Below are 14,733 nucleotides of genomic sequence, written 5' to 3'. Positions count from 1 at the left end.
CAAACACCAACCTCATCATCCCTGGTGGGCAAGTTCTTTGTGGGCAAAATTCTACCCTCAGATGCGTCCAGAGTGGACAGGGGTCTGTGCGTGCCCCAGGGCAGAGTTTGAGCCTTTGATTTAGAGCCCTGGTGTTTTCCAGATACTGCAGGGACGTGCCCACATTCTCCAAAGGGTTAAACCTCCCACTGGGGTGGTGTGGCCAAAACTATTTGTTTCCCACTAGCCTTGCTAGTCTCTGTACTGCCGGCAGCACTGAGCTCCATGCAGCTGCTGCCCCTGGTGAGAAGTGCCCCCCCCCCCCATCAGCTAACAGCCGTCCCATGCTGTCTGCTGCCTCTTCTCCTGCCTCGGAGCCTCACGCTGGTGCTGCTTTTCCCAACTGCCCTGTGGCTCTATCTGTGTAGGTGGCATGTTTAGGTACCTCCTGGGAACAAAACAAGCCTTTTATTCTCCTCCTCCCTGGCCCTCCTAGAGGAGACCCGAGGCAGATGTTTCCCCAGAGCTGCTGGGTTACCAGGATCCCCGCAGGATCCAAAGTGATGACTGAGGTCCTGGAAGAGCCTCAAGGGGCCTGATCTGGCCAAGAGCTCACGGTAGAGCTAGGCGGGGGGAAGGGGTGGTACTGTCATTCTCTCGTCCCTGCTGCCCCCAAACGCGCGGGAGGGCCTGGGCACCGCTAGTTCTCTCTCGAGGAAATGGAGGCCCCAGTCTTGGCTTTGATTGGATGCGTTGTTGCTTGGGTTTGCTGGTCTCCCGTTGTAGCATGCGGGGCAGGAAGCAGTAGGGATTCTGAGTCCGTGAGTCATAAATCTAGAAGGTGGGAAACCTGGCAGGCAGACCAAACATTCCCCTCATTTTCCACTGGCCCGGCCCTGCCCTCCCATGGATCCCGCCACTTCCCAGTTGTGCTGGGCTGCACACTGGCCTTCCCCTTACTGTAAGCACAATTGGAGAGCGAGACAGCAAGGATCTGGTTTCTCAATCAAGCCCCACACCTCTCAGGGAGCAGCAGAGGTCAAATGCAAAACGGAGCAGCTCCCTTCCCCTTGAACTAATTCCAGCTCCCTCTTCCTGAGTGGCAACATTCAAATGGCCACAGAGAGAACCCGAATGGCTGAGCTAATCACAGACAGGGCAGTGGGGGGCTGAACCGCACTCAGGGCTGGAGAGTGCTGGTGTTTATATTTTATATACCAATAAAATACAATAAGAACTCACTGCTGGAAATGAACAAGGCAGCTGGCCTATGAGATGCCGGGGGCTGGGGTGGAAGAGGCTCTCGTGGGAATGGTGAAGTTAGGCATGAAGGATGTGGGGAGTCAAATGAAAGGCCCAAGGGTTGAAATGTTGGATTGTTTGAGCACCGTTCCTAGCTCTCGTGCATGACGCACAGATGGTCGGTGGGTGACTTGGGATGTTTGGAGTCTGACGAAGTTCAGCTTTAGGATTTGGGTCCCTGGTGAGTTCACCTTGACGTCAGCAAGTCTTGTGAGATGCTGCATTGTGCGCCGTGGGCGTGAGCTTCGTTGCTGAAGCTGGCCGCGTGTCAGGTGCAGGGACACTGTCTGTGTCCCTGAACCTTTAGCAATTTTACTGTCTGTGTCCCTGAACCTTTAGCAATTTTACAGGTTATTGCCATTAAACCTAGTGTTGATTAAGTAATCTAAGCGAGCTCACAACGCCAGAGAGCTCCTCGCACTGTCCTGCTTTTTTCCTCAGCTGCCCAACTCAATAAGAGCTGATGCACTGTTCCATGGCTGGGCATTTCGGAGTGGAAGAGGCTGAGCTGTGCTTTGCTGGTGCACGGCTGACAGATACGTACATTACATGTGCGAAAAACCCAGTCTCGGACATTCTGGATCTATGTGGCATATCCAGGGTTAGGCGATAATGTAGCTATGGGAGAAAATGCGGACATATAATAGTGAGCATTTATACAGCGAGACAAAGAACACCGTCCCACTCAGATGGCTGGGGAGAATTGCCCACAGCATTGTCTTCAGGTGGTGCTACACATTGCAGTTATCACAGATAAGCCAGGAATATTCTCACAGCCAAGGTCAGACAGAAGCCATGTGTAATGCAATGGCCTGGATGCAGAAAGGCAGGCGGAAATGCCCTGGGAAAGCTAGCTAGATGTGAGGCCCCAAATGTGAGCCTCACGGTGTCCCTGGCCAGTAGAATGGGTGGAGGTGAATGAGTGCTCATGCCATTACAAGGGATTTATCTTTAGTCAAGACGAATGGCAGGGGGTCAGCAGCACCAGTGGCAGCATCTCTACCAGGGCCCTAGTGCCCCCAGGGAGCCATGGCCAATCCCAACAACTGCCTCCCCTGACGCTGAATCTGGGACTGCCGTCTCCTCTTGTCCCAGCCTGAGAGCGGAGTGTCTGTCTCTGCAAACTGAGATGGGGCCTGGTGCATGCTGGATGTTTGCTTTTGTTATTTGACTGCTCGTATGGAGTGAGGTGTAGACGCCTGCAGAATCATTGTGTTGCCAGCGAAATTATCACTGGAGAAAACCTATACCTATGAAGATGGCCTTCTGAAAGGGGAGAAGGAGCGGTCCCAGGAATCAGCAGGGGGCAGGAATTGCTTTGTGGTCTAAATGCTCGTTTGAAGCTAAACCCCTGCCATGAGGCTGACAGAACATTATTCCCATACGAATGGCTCAGAGGAGGTGCTGTCGGGTGCAAGGAGGCATGTGAAGGCTTTCAAAACCCTGCCTGAGCCCTTCCAGGGTGTCAAGTGCCCCAGGACACAGATGGTTGTGATCAAAGCTGGCTGTGAAAGCAAGTTGGTCAGTCTCACAAGGCAGAGCAGCAGGCCCACCGCTTCAGTGGAGACTGACTCCAGTAGAGGGTCTGGCTCCGGGTGTCGTATCTGCTGGGTCCTGTGCTGGCTCAGTCTGGTAGGTCTCCTCCAGCCTTGGCTGCTATCTCTGTACTGAGACGGAGAGACACACTTGGGTTTGTCTGCATAGGTAAACGTTTAATAGACCCTTTTGGGAGGAACCCTTCCCACGGGACAGTGCAGGTGGATGAGTCGGGAATCACGGCCTACCCGTGCTCCTGTTTCCACATGTCACCTCATGCAGCTGGCCTGTTTTTCTGAGGGATGGTGTTGGAGTTCTCGCCGGCTTATCAAAGCCGATTCATTTAGCTCAGTCACGGGATCCAGACTGCATTGTGCTATAGTGGTTTTGAATGAAGCGCAACTTTCTCCTAGGGTGACGGTTTCTCCTGGCATGGGCAGAACCTTGGGGCCCGCCCAGAGCAGCAGAAACGAAGGCTATTCTGTGGGCTGCAGTTAGGCAGGAGGCCAAAGGGCTAATGCTAACAGAGCGACTGTGGGAGAGCTGCGCGCAAGGATCGTTACTAGACTGGAATAGGAGTGATCAGGAGAGATCACAGGGTGCTTGTTTCTTGCCTAGATCATGGACTCTTGTATCTTTCCACCAAACTCTTGGAGCACAGACGAGGCTGAGGAGGAAGGGGGAGGGGGGAAGAGAAGTTAAATAAGAGAATTTCACATGGGGGAGCTAGTCTTGTCCCCAGTGCCTTCCCCTGCCATTTATTACCCTCTAATTAACATCCGAGCTCTCTGCAGATGAAAGCTCTGCCCAAGTGCTAAGTATTGTTGGTTTGCTGGGGAGGCCGGGGTGTGTTTAACTTGGGCGGATGTGCTGTTGAGGGACGTAAATGTGATGCACCATCCTCGGCTGCATGTGGAAACGATTATCCAAAATGACATGCAAATAATCAGAGTGTGTTTACAAGGTTTAAGCAACGAGATGAAAACAAAATGTCAAATCAGCCTGGGAGGGTCCTGACTCTGGGATGCTTGTTTGCTGGACGTCCGTCCATATGGCAGACCGATGCCTGGGGTCCAGTGCTGCTCTGAACGATGCGGGTGTATTGCTGCTAGGACTTGTCCTGACGTGCAGCTAGTGAATGTTGTGAGCCAGACCCCCAGCTGGTGGGAGTGGGTCGGCGCTCTGGCTAGTGTAAGTGGGCATTGCTCTGTTGGAGTGGTTGGAGCTTCCCCAGTTTACCCCAGTTGAGATGCTGTGTCTCTCTCCTGCCGCTTAGGCACAGGGTGGAGACCACACCAGCTGTGCAGGGCAAGCAGCAGGAGGAAGTCCAGTGGCAGCTGGGTGGAGTGCTTGTGCCACATGATTCTGCACCTTAAGGGCAGCATTTCCTGCACTAGAACCAAACAAGGAAACCTTGCCTCTGAAAGCTCACCTCCCGAGCACGGTCTGCTCTGAGGAGAGGATGGGAAGGGTGTGGAGAGGAGCAATGTCTGGAGAATTGCAGAGGGTCACACATTTTCCCCCCCCCCCCCCGCCCCAGTAATTACAAAGCAATTTCTTCTGCACATGAGGTTTTATGTATAAGAAAAATAAACAGATGTTGCTGAAGCCTGAATCCCATTCATCATCCTACAGGAACAAGTCAAACTGGCTGAGAGAGCCCTTCAATGTGGGCCAAGACAATCACAGCCTGGTGCAGCCTACAAAGCAAACAGCTCCTGGGGCAGGGAAGGGGGAGCTGCTGAGCCCTGCTTCAGGCCCCCACCCTTAGTGGGTACTCACCAGCATTTCACCAGCCAGTCCGGCCGTGGTCAGCCCTCGTGTGCCCGAGGATCCTGGAGGGAGCCCTGCGCTTAGGAATCACTCGGTGGAAGCAGTGATTATAGTGGGTGCCATTTCCATGACTTTGTGGAAGATGAAGGTTTTAATATTCCCAGGGGGCCTGACCTGACCTTGCACCCCAGCCCCGCTCCCTAAAGCTCTTCAGGGCGTCCGGGTGGGCGCCGGCAAGGCACGGCCTGGTTCTGCGTTTCAGATGGAAACTGATTTGGGCTGAATGCGCATGAATCAAATGCACAATATCCTTTTCCTCGCCTGTTTTCCCCATTGCAGTGGTTTAGCTGCATATGTCCTGGGAAATACACCACAGGGAAGCACCCCGCAATGGCCGGGGAGGACAGGGAACCCAGATGCCCTACACCACAGGTCTTATTCACTGCTCGTTTGTAGGAGTCCTAGATCCAGGCTCCAGGATTGAGGGGTTTACGTTCCTCTGGTGGGAGGAGGATTTGGGGGGCAGAAGTAGCTGGAAAGACCCCCTCAAGCTACTTACATGGCAGAGATAAGGCCACAGAAACGACTAGTTTTAACCAGAGAGCTAGTGCAGGGCAGGGGTAATGGATGGTGCGATTCCTGCGTGCTGGCAGGGTGAACTTCCTCCACCCCCATCCCCTTTATGCTTAGTGGGACTTGAGTGGTGTTTAAGCTTTATTAAGCCGGGAATTTCACCCTGAGAGACCCCAAACAGGGACTCCTCTGCTGTGTAGCTGAGGACTTGGCTACCTGTCAGTAAAGCCACATCTCCTTCACGAGACACGCCCCAAGTGTTTCTCGGCACTCGCTTAACTCGTTAACAATGTTCAGGTTTTCAGGAGAGCTAACAAAGAGGCTTTTCTGATCCCAACTTTTTTTTCTCCCCACTGAGCCTTCTTGTTGCGGTGGGTCCCACCTTAATCAATAGAGCAGAACTAGGTTTTCTAAAGCAAAGTGATTCCAAAGGACTTTGCAAACTCAAAAGTTACAGTAGACACTGACCGTGGATATAACTGCAGTGGGGTAACAGTTCTACCTTAAGCAACAGCCAGGAGTACTAGAACCTGCTCCCTGATGGAGGGGATGTTGCCCAGGATGCAGGGTTTATCCTCTTTCAGAAAGTGCCATGAGACCTTTATCGTCCTGCTGGACAGTCAGCGGGAGGAGCGGAATGGCCCTTGCTGGAGCGTCTCATCTGAAGGACAGCAGCTGTAGTCAGGGAGCACTTCTCGAGTACGGCACTGCAGGGTCACCACTGAGCATGCGTTTGAGGCTTGGTTCTGGATTTGAATCCCCCATAGTTTATCCCAGAGGTAAAAGTGCCATTACCTGGGCCAGGCGGGAACAGTTGCTATAGGTACTGCAAGGAAGCAAAACGTCTGGGGCCAGCCCAGGTTAATCCCTGAATGACTTCAGTGGGGCCTGGATTCAGTGCTCAGAGTCAAGAGTTTCAGAAGGGAGAGACCTAATTCTGCTGTGCCTACTGATACCGGCTGGTATGGTAGCTAAATGCTTGTCTTTGTTCCTGTTCCCCTTGTCCTGCATTTCCCCCTTCCTTCCAGTTACCTGATACACCTACTTGTGCTGCGTCTTAATCAGACTGGGGTCTCTTTAGGGCAGGAACTGCCTTTTACATTGCGTTTGTACAGCACCTAGCACAACGGATCCTGATTGGGGTTCCTAGGCACTAGCCTTATATAAATCATACCTGTACCTGGAGCCAGGGGAGACGGTGCAAAGATGCCTGCTCCGTGCCGAGTTGAGATTGTCAATGCTAAGTGCTGTTGCTCTGTTAGGACCTTGCCAGCCCATACAAAGCTGGTGTAGGAGTTATTCAAACTATTTAGTGCCAACGTTGATGTTGTCGGCTGACTACGTGACAGGATATGACAGAGGTCTATAAAATCATGGGCAGTGTGGAGAAAGTGAAACAGGAAGCGTTATTTACCCCTGCATATAACACAAGAACCAGGGAGTCACCTGATAAAATTAATAGGCAGCAGGTTTAAAACAAAAATAAGCAAGTATTTCTTCACACAACCTGTGGAACTCATTGCCAGGGGCTGTTGTGAAGGCCAAAAGTATAACCGGGTTCAAAAAGGAACTAGGTAAGTTCATGGAGGATAGATCTATCACTAGCTATTAGCCGAGATGGTCAGCGACACAACCCCATGCTCGGGGTGTCCTTAAGCCTCTGACTGCCACATGCTGGGACTGGACAACGGGATTTTTTCCCTGCTCTGTTCATTCCCTCTGGGGCATCTGGCATTGGCCACTGTCGGAAGACCGGATACTGGGCTAGACGGATCATTGGTCTGACCCAGAATGGCCATTCTTATGTTCTTAGGGGACTGAGGTTCAGTTCCCTCCTCCTCCACAGTGTGGGAGTGACCTTGGGCAAGTACCTTCGTGGCTCTGTGCCCTCCATCCCCGTCTGTATGGTGGGGACAACAGCCCTGGCAGGTGTTTAGCAATAGAGCCACGTTTCCGAGAGATGTTAGACAGCAATTCTTCACTCCTGTGTGAGGAGAGGACGTGCGTTGCTAAAGGCCCCTGGGCAGGATACTGCTTCGAGACCTGTTTGAACCACAGAACTTTGTTTCCTTTTGAGGAATTCTGCCTGCAGCTGTTGGAAGGGAAATGTCTCCCCCTGGCTGGAGATTGCAGCTGGTGCTTGTGCTAATTGCCAGCCAGGATCAGTAGCTAACGCAGGACTTAGCTTTACATGCACGTGACTTCTGCACATTTTAAACGCCCCCGGGGGCGAATCCTGTCCCCTTGTGAGGCCTTGCAGGGGAGCCACAACCCAGTGTGGGGGACATGGGAGAGGGCAGGAAGTGCACATCCCTGGTATGCCAGGGAACCCACGAAGCTGGGCTGCAGGGTCTGTGTTGCTTGGGGCAGATCTAGAGGTGAAGTGACTGCTCCAGCCCTGATGCTTTCTCTTTCCCACCCTCCTCTCCTGAATTCCCCAGCTTGGGCTGTGCATTGAGGTCAGGGCCTGATCCTGCAGTCAGGCCAAACTCCTATTCTCTGCAATGGGAGCTGGCTTGAATAATGGGGCACCGGGTCAGGTCCCGGGGGTTTGAGTCACTTTTCATAACCTAAAATAACTAGTAGCCCAAATCCCGTCAACACAGAACTCTCTCTTACTGGGCAAGCTCCTGTTTTCACTGACCTCCCCAGACAGTCATATGGGGAGGGGGTTAATTGTGCTCCGGCTGTACGAGAAAATCTCCTTCCCTTAGATGACTGGTTCTGGGTTCCCGTGAGCGGGCTCTAATTGGCATTCCACCGTATACAGGAACCACGTGTGCAAACAAAGACTAAGCCTCAAACCATAGCGATGTGTGCTCAGAACTGTTCCCTCTCCCTGTAGGCAATGGGATCACACTAGAAGGAGCGGTCCCGTCTGAGCAAGACAGCCAACCCAAGCCCGCAAAGAGAGCGCGGACGTCCTTCACTGCGGAGCAGCTGCAGGTAAAGTGGCCTGGGCGTGGGGTTCTGCCTGGAGGGGGGTTACATTGCTGGATGAGAGTCAAGGTGATTGTTCTCCCTGTGTCCATCTGCCCTAGGTCATGCAGGCACAATTTGCTCAGGATAACAACCCAGATGCACAGACCCTTCAGAAACTGGCAGATATGACCGGACTTAGTAGGAGAGTCATTCAGGTAAGAGTCAGGGGAGAAGCTCTGCTATTCTGATGCCTTGCAGTGTCACTTACTGCCATGCTGTACTGGGGATTTTGCCACATTGAGATTCATTGGAATCACTAGTCTAAATCGCCACAGTCTTCTTATGACTGGTAGGAGTGACCATCACTGAGTCACTGCTGGGAACTGCCATGCTGGATTAGCTGGATCTAGCAAGTGCCCGTTCCCAGGTGCATATGTTTGATTGCGGAGTCCATTCATTATACCAGCACTGGTTTTGTTTTTTTCCATTTTCCACTCCTCCCCCCCCATTCCCTTCTTTTCTTTTTTCTTTTCAAATTTGTGTAATCAAAGAAATCTAACTCCAAGCCAATGCAAATACATTAAAGGGGGAAAAAAGATGCTTTTAATGCTGTCTCCAACCACTTTACCTTGTCATTGAAAATCAGTCCAGACAACCGAGCACCCTTCCCCAAGAACAAACACTCCTCAATACAAAGAAACTTTAGCTGTTCAATGAATTTCATTCAATAGAATGATAGCAAGGAGCAGCCCAAGTGAAACATTGGAAAATATTAAGGGTGAGGTTTTTAAACGTGTCAGGGACTTCAACAGCCATGAAGAAAATACCGAAGGAAATTGCAAAAGACATCACAGTGAAGGGTGTGTTGTGTATATTGTTCAACAAGGCAGTGAAGGTAATACCGATTGAGAGTAAGATAGAAATGCTGCCCAGTGCATAGCGCACAGGGACTTGATTCTGTTCCTGGCTGTGCTACTGGCCTGATGGGTGACCTTGAGCAAGTCACTTCCTCTCTCTGATTCAGTTTTCCCATCTGTAAACTGGGGATAATTGCATTGACATCCTTTATAAAACACTTTGAGATCTGAAAGTCTAAAACAAACCTGCAACTTTCATCCATGTTTGCTCGGCCAAAGGCAAATGTAAATATCTAGTAGGACGAAATCCAGCTCAAACCTCAGTTACAAGGCTCTTTAATAAGCCCAAGACCAAGTGGACTATACATTGGGCGATTCCATGTGAGGATTTTTTTTTTTCTAAAAAAGGACCTTTCATCAGGAAACAATTTGTCAGGTATAATCCTGTGTGAAACACTTATGGCTGTTTCCTTCTCTGAGATCCAGTATCCATGTTCTCCACCAAAGAGAGAGGGTTTCTCGAAGTTATGGAACATTTGTACTCTGACCTACCTCTGAAAAAAATTTAAAAGCAAGAAATAAAATCCATACTTTAGCACTTTTTAAAAAATGGCCATTTATGTGCATCTTACTCTAGCAGAAAAAGCAGGATTCCGCATCCTAACTACAGCCATTGGTTACTGGGTATTCCTTTAATCCAAGCAATGAGATACACACCATTTGGCTTCATTGAACAGGTCTGTACTGTCCGGCTGTACAGTATGGGTCTGTTTCCACTGCAGAGTTAACCCAGGCATTGCCCCTAACGCCCCACCCACACACAGACCTAGAGCCTGAGTCACAATGGTAACCCACTTGCTTTGCAGTGAAGCACTCAAGGATTGATAGTCCTCCAAAGCCTTCCCACAAGAAGACAGGTTTTTCCCCGACTCACTGGGGAGGATTCATGGAGTGGCTCAGCTTGCTGCAGCACAAAGGACCCTGGGATATGCCCCCAGAAGTTCTAGTGACATACACAGGTGAATGCAGCGCCAGTGAGGACACTAAACTCAGGCAGGGCTAGGCTAACCTGGGGGCTCAGATTTTTGTGCCAGTCACTCACGTTCACTCTGTAGTGAAGACAAATCCAACATCCTGTCTCAGCATGCACTGGTGTGAAACCCGGGATCATAGATTCATAGACTATCAGGGTTGGAAGGGACCTCAGGAGGTCATCTATTCCAACCCCCTGCTCAAAGCAGGACAAATCCCCAAATGGCCCCCTCAAGGATTGAACTCACAACCCTGGGTTTAGCAGGCCAATGCTCAAACCACTGAGCTATCCCTCCCCAGATCCTTGGCAAAGGGGAAGGTCTTTTTATTTGATTGTTCCAAAGTCCTGGTCAGGAACATAGAAGGGGAACTTCTCAAGATGTTACAATATTGCTACCAAGTGCTTCCACTGAGCTTGGTTCTGAGCACTGAAAGACCAAGATAACAGTTGGTAGCACTCCATTAAAAACGGATAGATTTTAAGGCCAGAGAAGACCTTTTATGATCATCTAGTCTGACCTCCTGTATAACACAGGCCAAGGAATTTCCCCCACCGATTCCTGCATCAGGCCCAACAGGTTCATCGTTGCATTAAAGTTGGATGGTGTCATTTTATTAGTCAAGGCAAATGAATAGTAAAAATGCAGCCAAAGAGCCCTGATGGTCATGCTTCATGGAGTTGAAACTTCTGCTCTAACATATAAAAATAAAGCCATCGAGGCCAGCACAGTGGGGTGGTAGGAAGATTTCCCAATGCAAAGGAGTCTAAGGAAGTCCCAATTCTGTTGAGGTCTCTGTGATCGATCAAATCTCAGTTCTGATCTCGCTTGACCCAAATGGTTTGGTTTCTGTTGGCGTCGCAGGTTTGGTTTCAAAACTGCAGAGCGCGCCATAAAAAGCACACGCCTCAGCACACGGTGCCGCCTTCTGGAGCCCCCCAGTCCCGGATCCCTTCGTCGCTCTCTGATGACATCCACTACTCTCCCTTTAGCAGCCCTGAGAGGGCCAGGATGGTAACCCTGCACGGATACATAGAAAGTAAGTGTCAACTACACCCTGTGGTGTAGTGTACGTGACGGGCAGAAAGGGAGCCGGGCCCGCTGGGTAGGGTTGCCCGGTGTCTGGTTTGTGACCGGAACGCCCAGTTGAAAAGGGATCCTGGTGGCGCTGATCAGCACCGCTAACCAGGCTGTTACAAGTCCGGTTGGTGGTGCTGAGGATCTAAGACAGGCTAGTCCCTAACTGTCCTGGCACCGTGCTGCACCCTGGAAGTGGCCAGCAGGTCCAGCTCCTAGGTGGAGGGCGGGGTCCACAGGGCTCCACGCGCTGCCTCTGCCCCAAGCACCGGCTCCGCACTCCCATTGGCCAGAAACCGTGGCCAATGGGAGCTGGGGGCGGTGCCTGCGGGTGAGAGCAGCACACGGAGTCTCATGGCCCACCCCCCGCTTGCCTAGGATCTGGACCTGCTGCTGGCCGCTTCCAGGGGGAGCCAGGACAGGCAAGGAGCCTGCCTTAGCCCTGTTGCACTGCTGCCTGGGAGCCACCCAAGGTAAGCCTGTGCCCCAACCCTCAGCGCCCCAAATCCGGAGCTCCCTCTTGAACCCCAAACTTCTCATCCTTGGCCCCACCACAGAGCCTGCACCCCCAGCTGGAGCCCTCACCCCCCCACACACCCCAACCCCCAGTCCCAGCCCGGACCCCCTCCTGCACTCCAAACCCCTCATCCCTGGCCCCACAGCCAGAGCCCTCACCCCGTCCTGCATCCCAACCCCCTATCTCAGCCTGGAGCCCCCTCTTGCACCCTGAACTCTTCATTTCTGGCCCCAACCTGGAGCCCACCCCCCCAGTTAGAGCCCTCACCCCCTTCTGCACTCCAACCCCCTGAGCCAGCACAGTGAAAATGAGTGAGCGAGTGAGTGAGGGTAGGGAGAGTGAGCAACAAAGGGGGGGGAATGGAGTGAGTGGGGGCGGGACCTTAGAGAAGGGGTGGGGCAGGGGCAGGGCAAGGGTGTTTGGTTTTGGGCGAGTAGAAAGTTGGCAATGCAACCGCTGGGGAAAGTAAGGGCTTTGTAGCAAGAGAAGCTCTGTTCAAAGAAGTTAATGGTGCCGTTGCATAGATACCCGCTATCAAGAACTTCCTTGTGAATGTACAGCGCACAAATGGTGCGGATACTCTTCTCTGCAGGGTCTGACGTCTTATTAATTGTGGACCATGGTTGGGGAGGTCCTGATTCCCTATAGAGAACAGGCCCCTGAAAAAACTCTGGCCTTTGGGGCTTTCTGAAGAATCTATTCAGCCAAGCAGATCAAAGAGCTTAATGCCAGCTGTGGTGGAGAGAATCAGAGAGGTGGAGAAGGGAATGGATAAAGGAGAAGTCATAGTTATGGTCTCTTTCGATAGAATCCCTCATCCTCAGCTCAGGTCATCGTATTGGCTTTACGTTGTTGGTCATTATTCCTCGTTCCATTTTCCTTGTAAATCGGGATGATGGCTAATGACCGTGTAGCTATTACTTAATTTGGAGATTGAGTGGTCTTGTTCCCATGACTGGGATCAGCAGTTTTCTTCCTATCATTCTAAGTGCTGATTAATCATTTGTGAATGGTGGGTCCCAGAACACCCACTTCATTAATGGGCTGCTAAGGTGGGTACAATGACTACACTGGATCATTTTGCTTTTAAGAAAATCTGAAGGTTCTCCCCCCCCCCCCCCCGATCCATATGCATCTTGGTAGAAGCTAATTTTTAAGCATCAGCATGATGGAAACAAAGTGAGGATGTACAAGTTACGCTTCCTTTACCTTCCTCTTATTGCTCAGTCCCGACCAATTTCTTGCTCAGTATCCTGGCTGCCTAGCCTAGAGGGAGGGTGTTATTTATAGCGTAATGGCAGTTAATTGAGTTCTGGCACAAAGAATAATTGATTGAAGGTCACGGAGGCTGAAGCCCTCTTCTCATTCACAGGTCAGGTACAGTGTGGGCAAGTGCACTGTAGACTTCCCTACACTGCTCCACCAGTGCACCTCAAAGCAGACATGGAAGGACCACTATCTAATAGGGGTGAGAAGGTAAATGTAGTCCCTGTTCCAGGCTTGGAGTCCAAGCATTAATTGTAGTAAAGTTGTGTCTAATATCATTGCCACAGCCTTGTGCTGCCTGTTGTTAGATGAAAGCTGTTCCCTGGCGCCACCAAACATCCCTGCTTCATCCAAATATCTCCCCAGCTGCTACCAACTCATCCCTACTGTCCCCATGGCTGGTGACCCTGGATTTACTCACCAACCACTGACAAAATATCTGTCGTCCATACACCTTTCAGCACCTGGTGTTCTTGTGATGTGTTGGGTTGTTGCACTTAGAGTTATTGAAGTCTTTTGATTAGTCCTGCCTGATCCACCATCACCCATTTGTTTGGTCTCTCCCCTTTCCATGTAGTAATGAGCATTTTCTCATGCTTCATTACTCAGCTTTCCATGTGGTTTGTGGTGAAGGGGCATTCACATTGACTCTGAGTAGAGAGGGCCTTTGCTATCCACTGACCTTTCAGTTTTCCATGAGTTAACGTGAAAGAGAAACTCTCCTGGAGACTCTGGCATCACTTAAAAAAAAAAACCAAAAAACTCCAACCCTAAATACTTGTCTACTGCGTCTTGAAACAATAACAGAAAACTACTGGATATGAACCAGTATGGTTCAACTGAACACTGACCATGTCTGGTGTGTGGCTTACTGTTCAAATAAACATTTTACCTCCTGCCAAGACTTTCAAAAATGTGTGTCTAAAGTTAGGCTTCTAAGCTTTATTTAGGCAATTCAATGGTGGGTTGATTTTCAGAAGCCTGGGGCATTCAGCTCCCGTTGGTTTCAGCTTTCAGCACCCATTCCTGAAGACATGGAGCTCTGTCCTTTCTAAGTGTTCAGTATTTTGTTTGGCAACCCTGGATTATCAAACTCTTTGATAAACAGTTCTGATGCCCTTACACACGCAAACTCTACTCGTACCGGTAGTGCAACTGGTTTCAATTAAACTACTTGCCACTTAAACTTACTTGCATGCGTCTGACGAAGTGGGTATTCACCCACGAAAGCTCATGTTCCAATACATCTGTTAGTCTATAAGGTGCCACAGGACTCTCTGTTGCTTTTTGCTTAAGAAATGTCTCAGGATCAGACGCTGAGGGTACAGGGTTGTCCCCTCTATACTTGCCTTTTTAAAACAGTCACTCTGAAGTGATGTAGCCCTGTTAGTCCCAGGATATTAGAAAGACCAGGTCGGTGAGGTAATATCTTTTTAAGTTGGTCCAATAAAAGATATTACCTCCCCCACCTTATCACTTTAAAGTGATGTCTCTTTCCAAATATGTGATTTGTAATAGGATTCAACTGACAATTAAAAATGATGGAGGACCCTACACAAATAAACCTAGGGCCCTGGTTCCATTTGCAGTGAAGAGGAGCATGTGTGCACACACTCAGATTGTACTGTTGGGCCAGGCTGCTCTGTTGTTTTGAGTAGATAGACAAAAATAAATTGGTTAAAGTCCTGATCTTATTCTTCAAAAACAAAACACCCCAGTGACTGGCTGTGTGAGAGGCTTCCATAGAGCAAACAAAATAACCCCTGACATAAAGTTTGCATAAGGTGTACTATGATTGAACAGCTAAAGATCTGCCCTTGGTGTAAAGCTCATTTAAATGAAGGCTGCTATTAACATATTCCCATAATCTCCTGTTCCCGACACTGATCTACACAAGACA

The 14,733-nt window shown here is 50.4% G+C and overlaps 1 protein-coding gene across 7 annotated transcripts in view; it reads left to right on the top strand.

Moving 5' to 3' along the window:
* The window catches only part of LHX6 (LIM homeobox 6), a 44,817-nt gene that overhangs the window by 25,693 nt on the left and 4,391 nt on the right, over positions 1-14,733 (top strand). For 6 of the 7 annotated variants that reach the window (XM_065572115.1, XM_065572119.1, XM_065572118.1 and 3 more), the window contains 4 exons: positions 8,009-8,109; positions 8,205-8,300; positions 10,838-11,012; positions 12,940-13,043. In XM_065572115.1, the coding sequence (XP_065428187.1) occupies positions 8,009-8,109; positions 8,205-8,300; positions 10,838-11,012; positions 12,940-13,043 (476 nt within the window). The remainder of the gene's footprint in view (positions 1-8,008; positions 8,110-8,204; positions 8,301-10,837; positions 11,013-12,939; positions 13,044-14,733) is intronic. The other variant, XM_005299428.4, reaches the window with a different exon arrangement.

Source organism: Chrysemys picta, chromosome 18, assembly GCF_011386835.1.
Source record: "Chrysemys picta bellii isolate R12L10 chromosome 18, ASM1138683v2, whole genome shotgun sequence".
Taxonomy (NCBI): Eukaryota; Metazoa; Chordata; order Testudines; family Emydidae; genus Chrysemys; species Chrysemys picta.
Note: the sequence above shows the minus strand (reverse complement) of the source record. Positions and strands in the feature narration are given on the sequence as shown.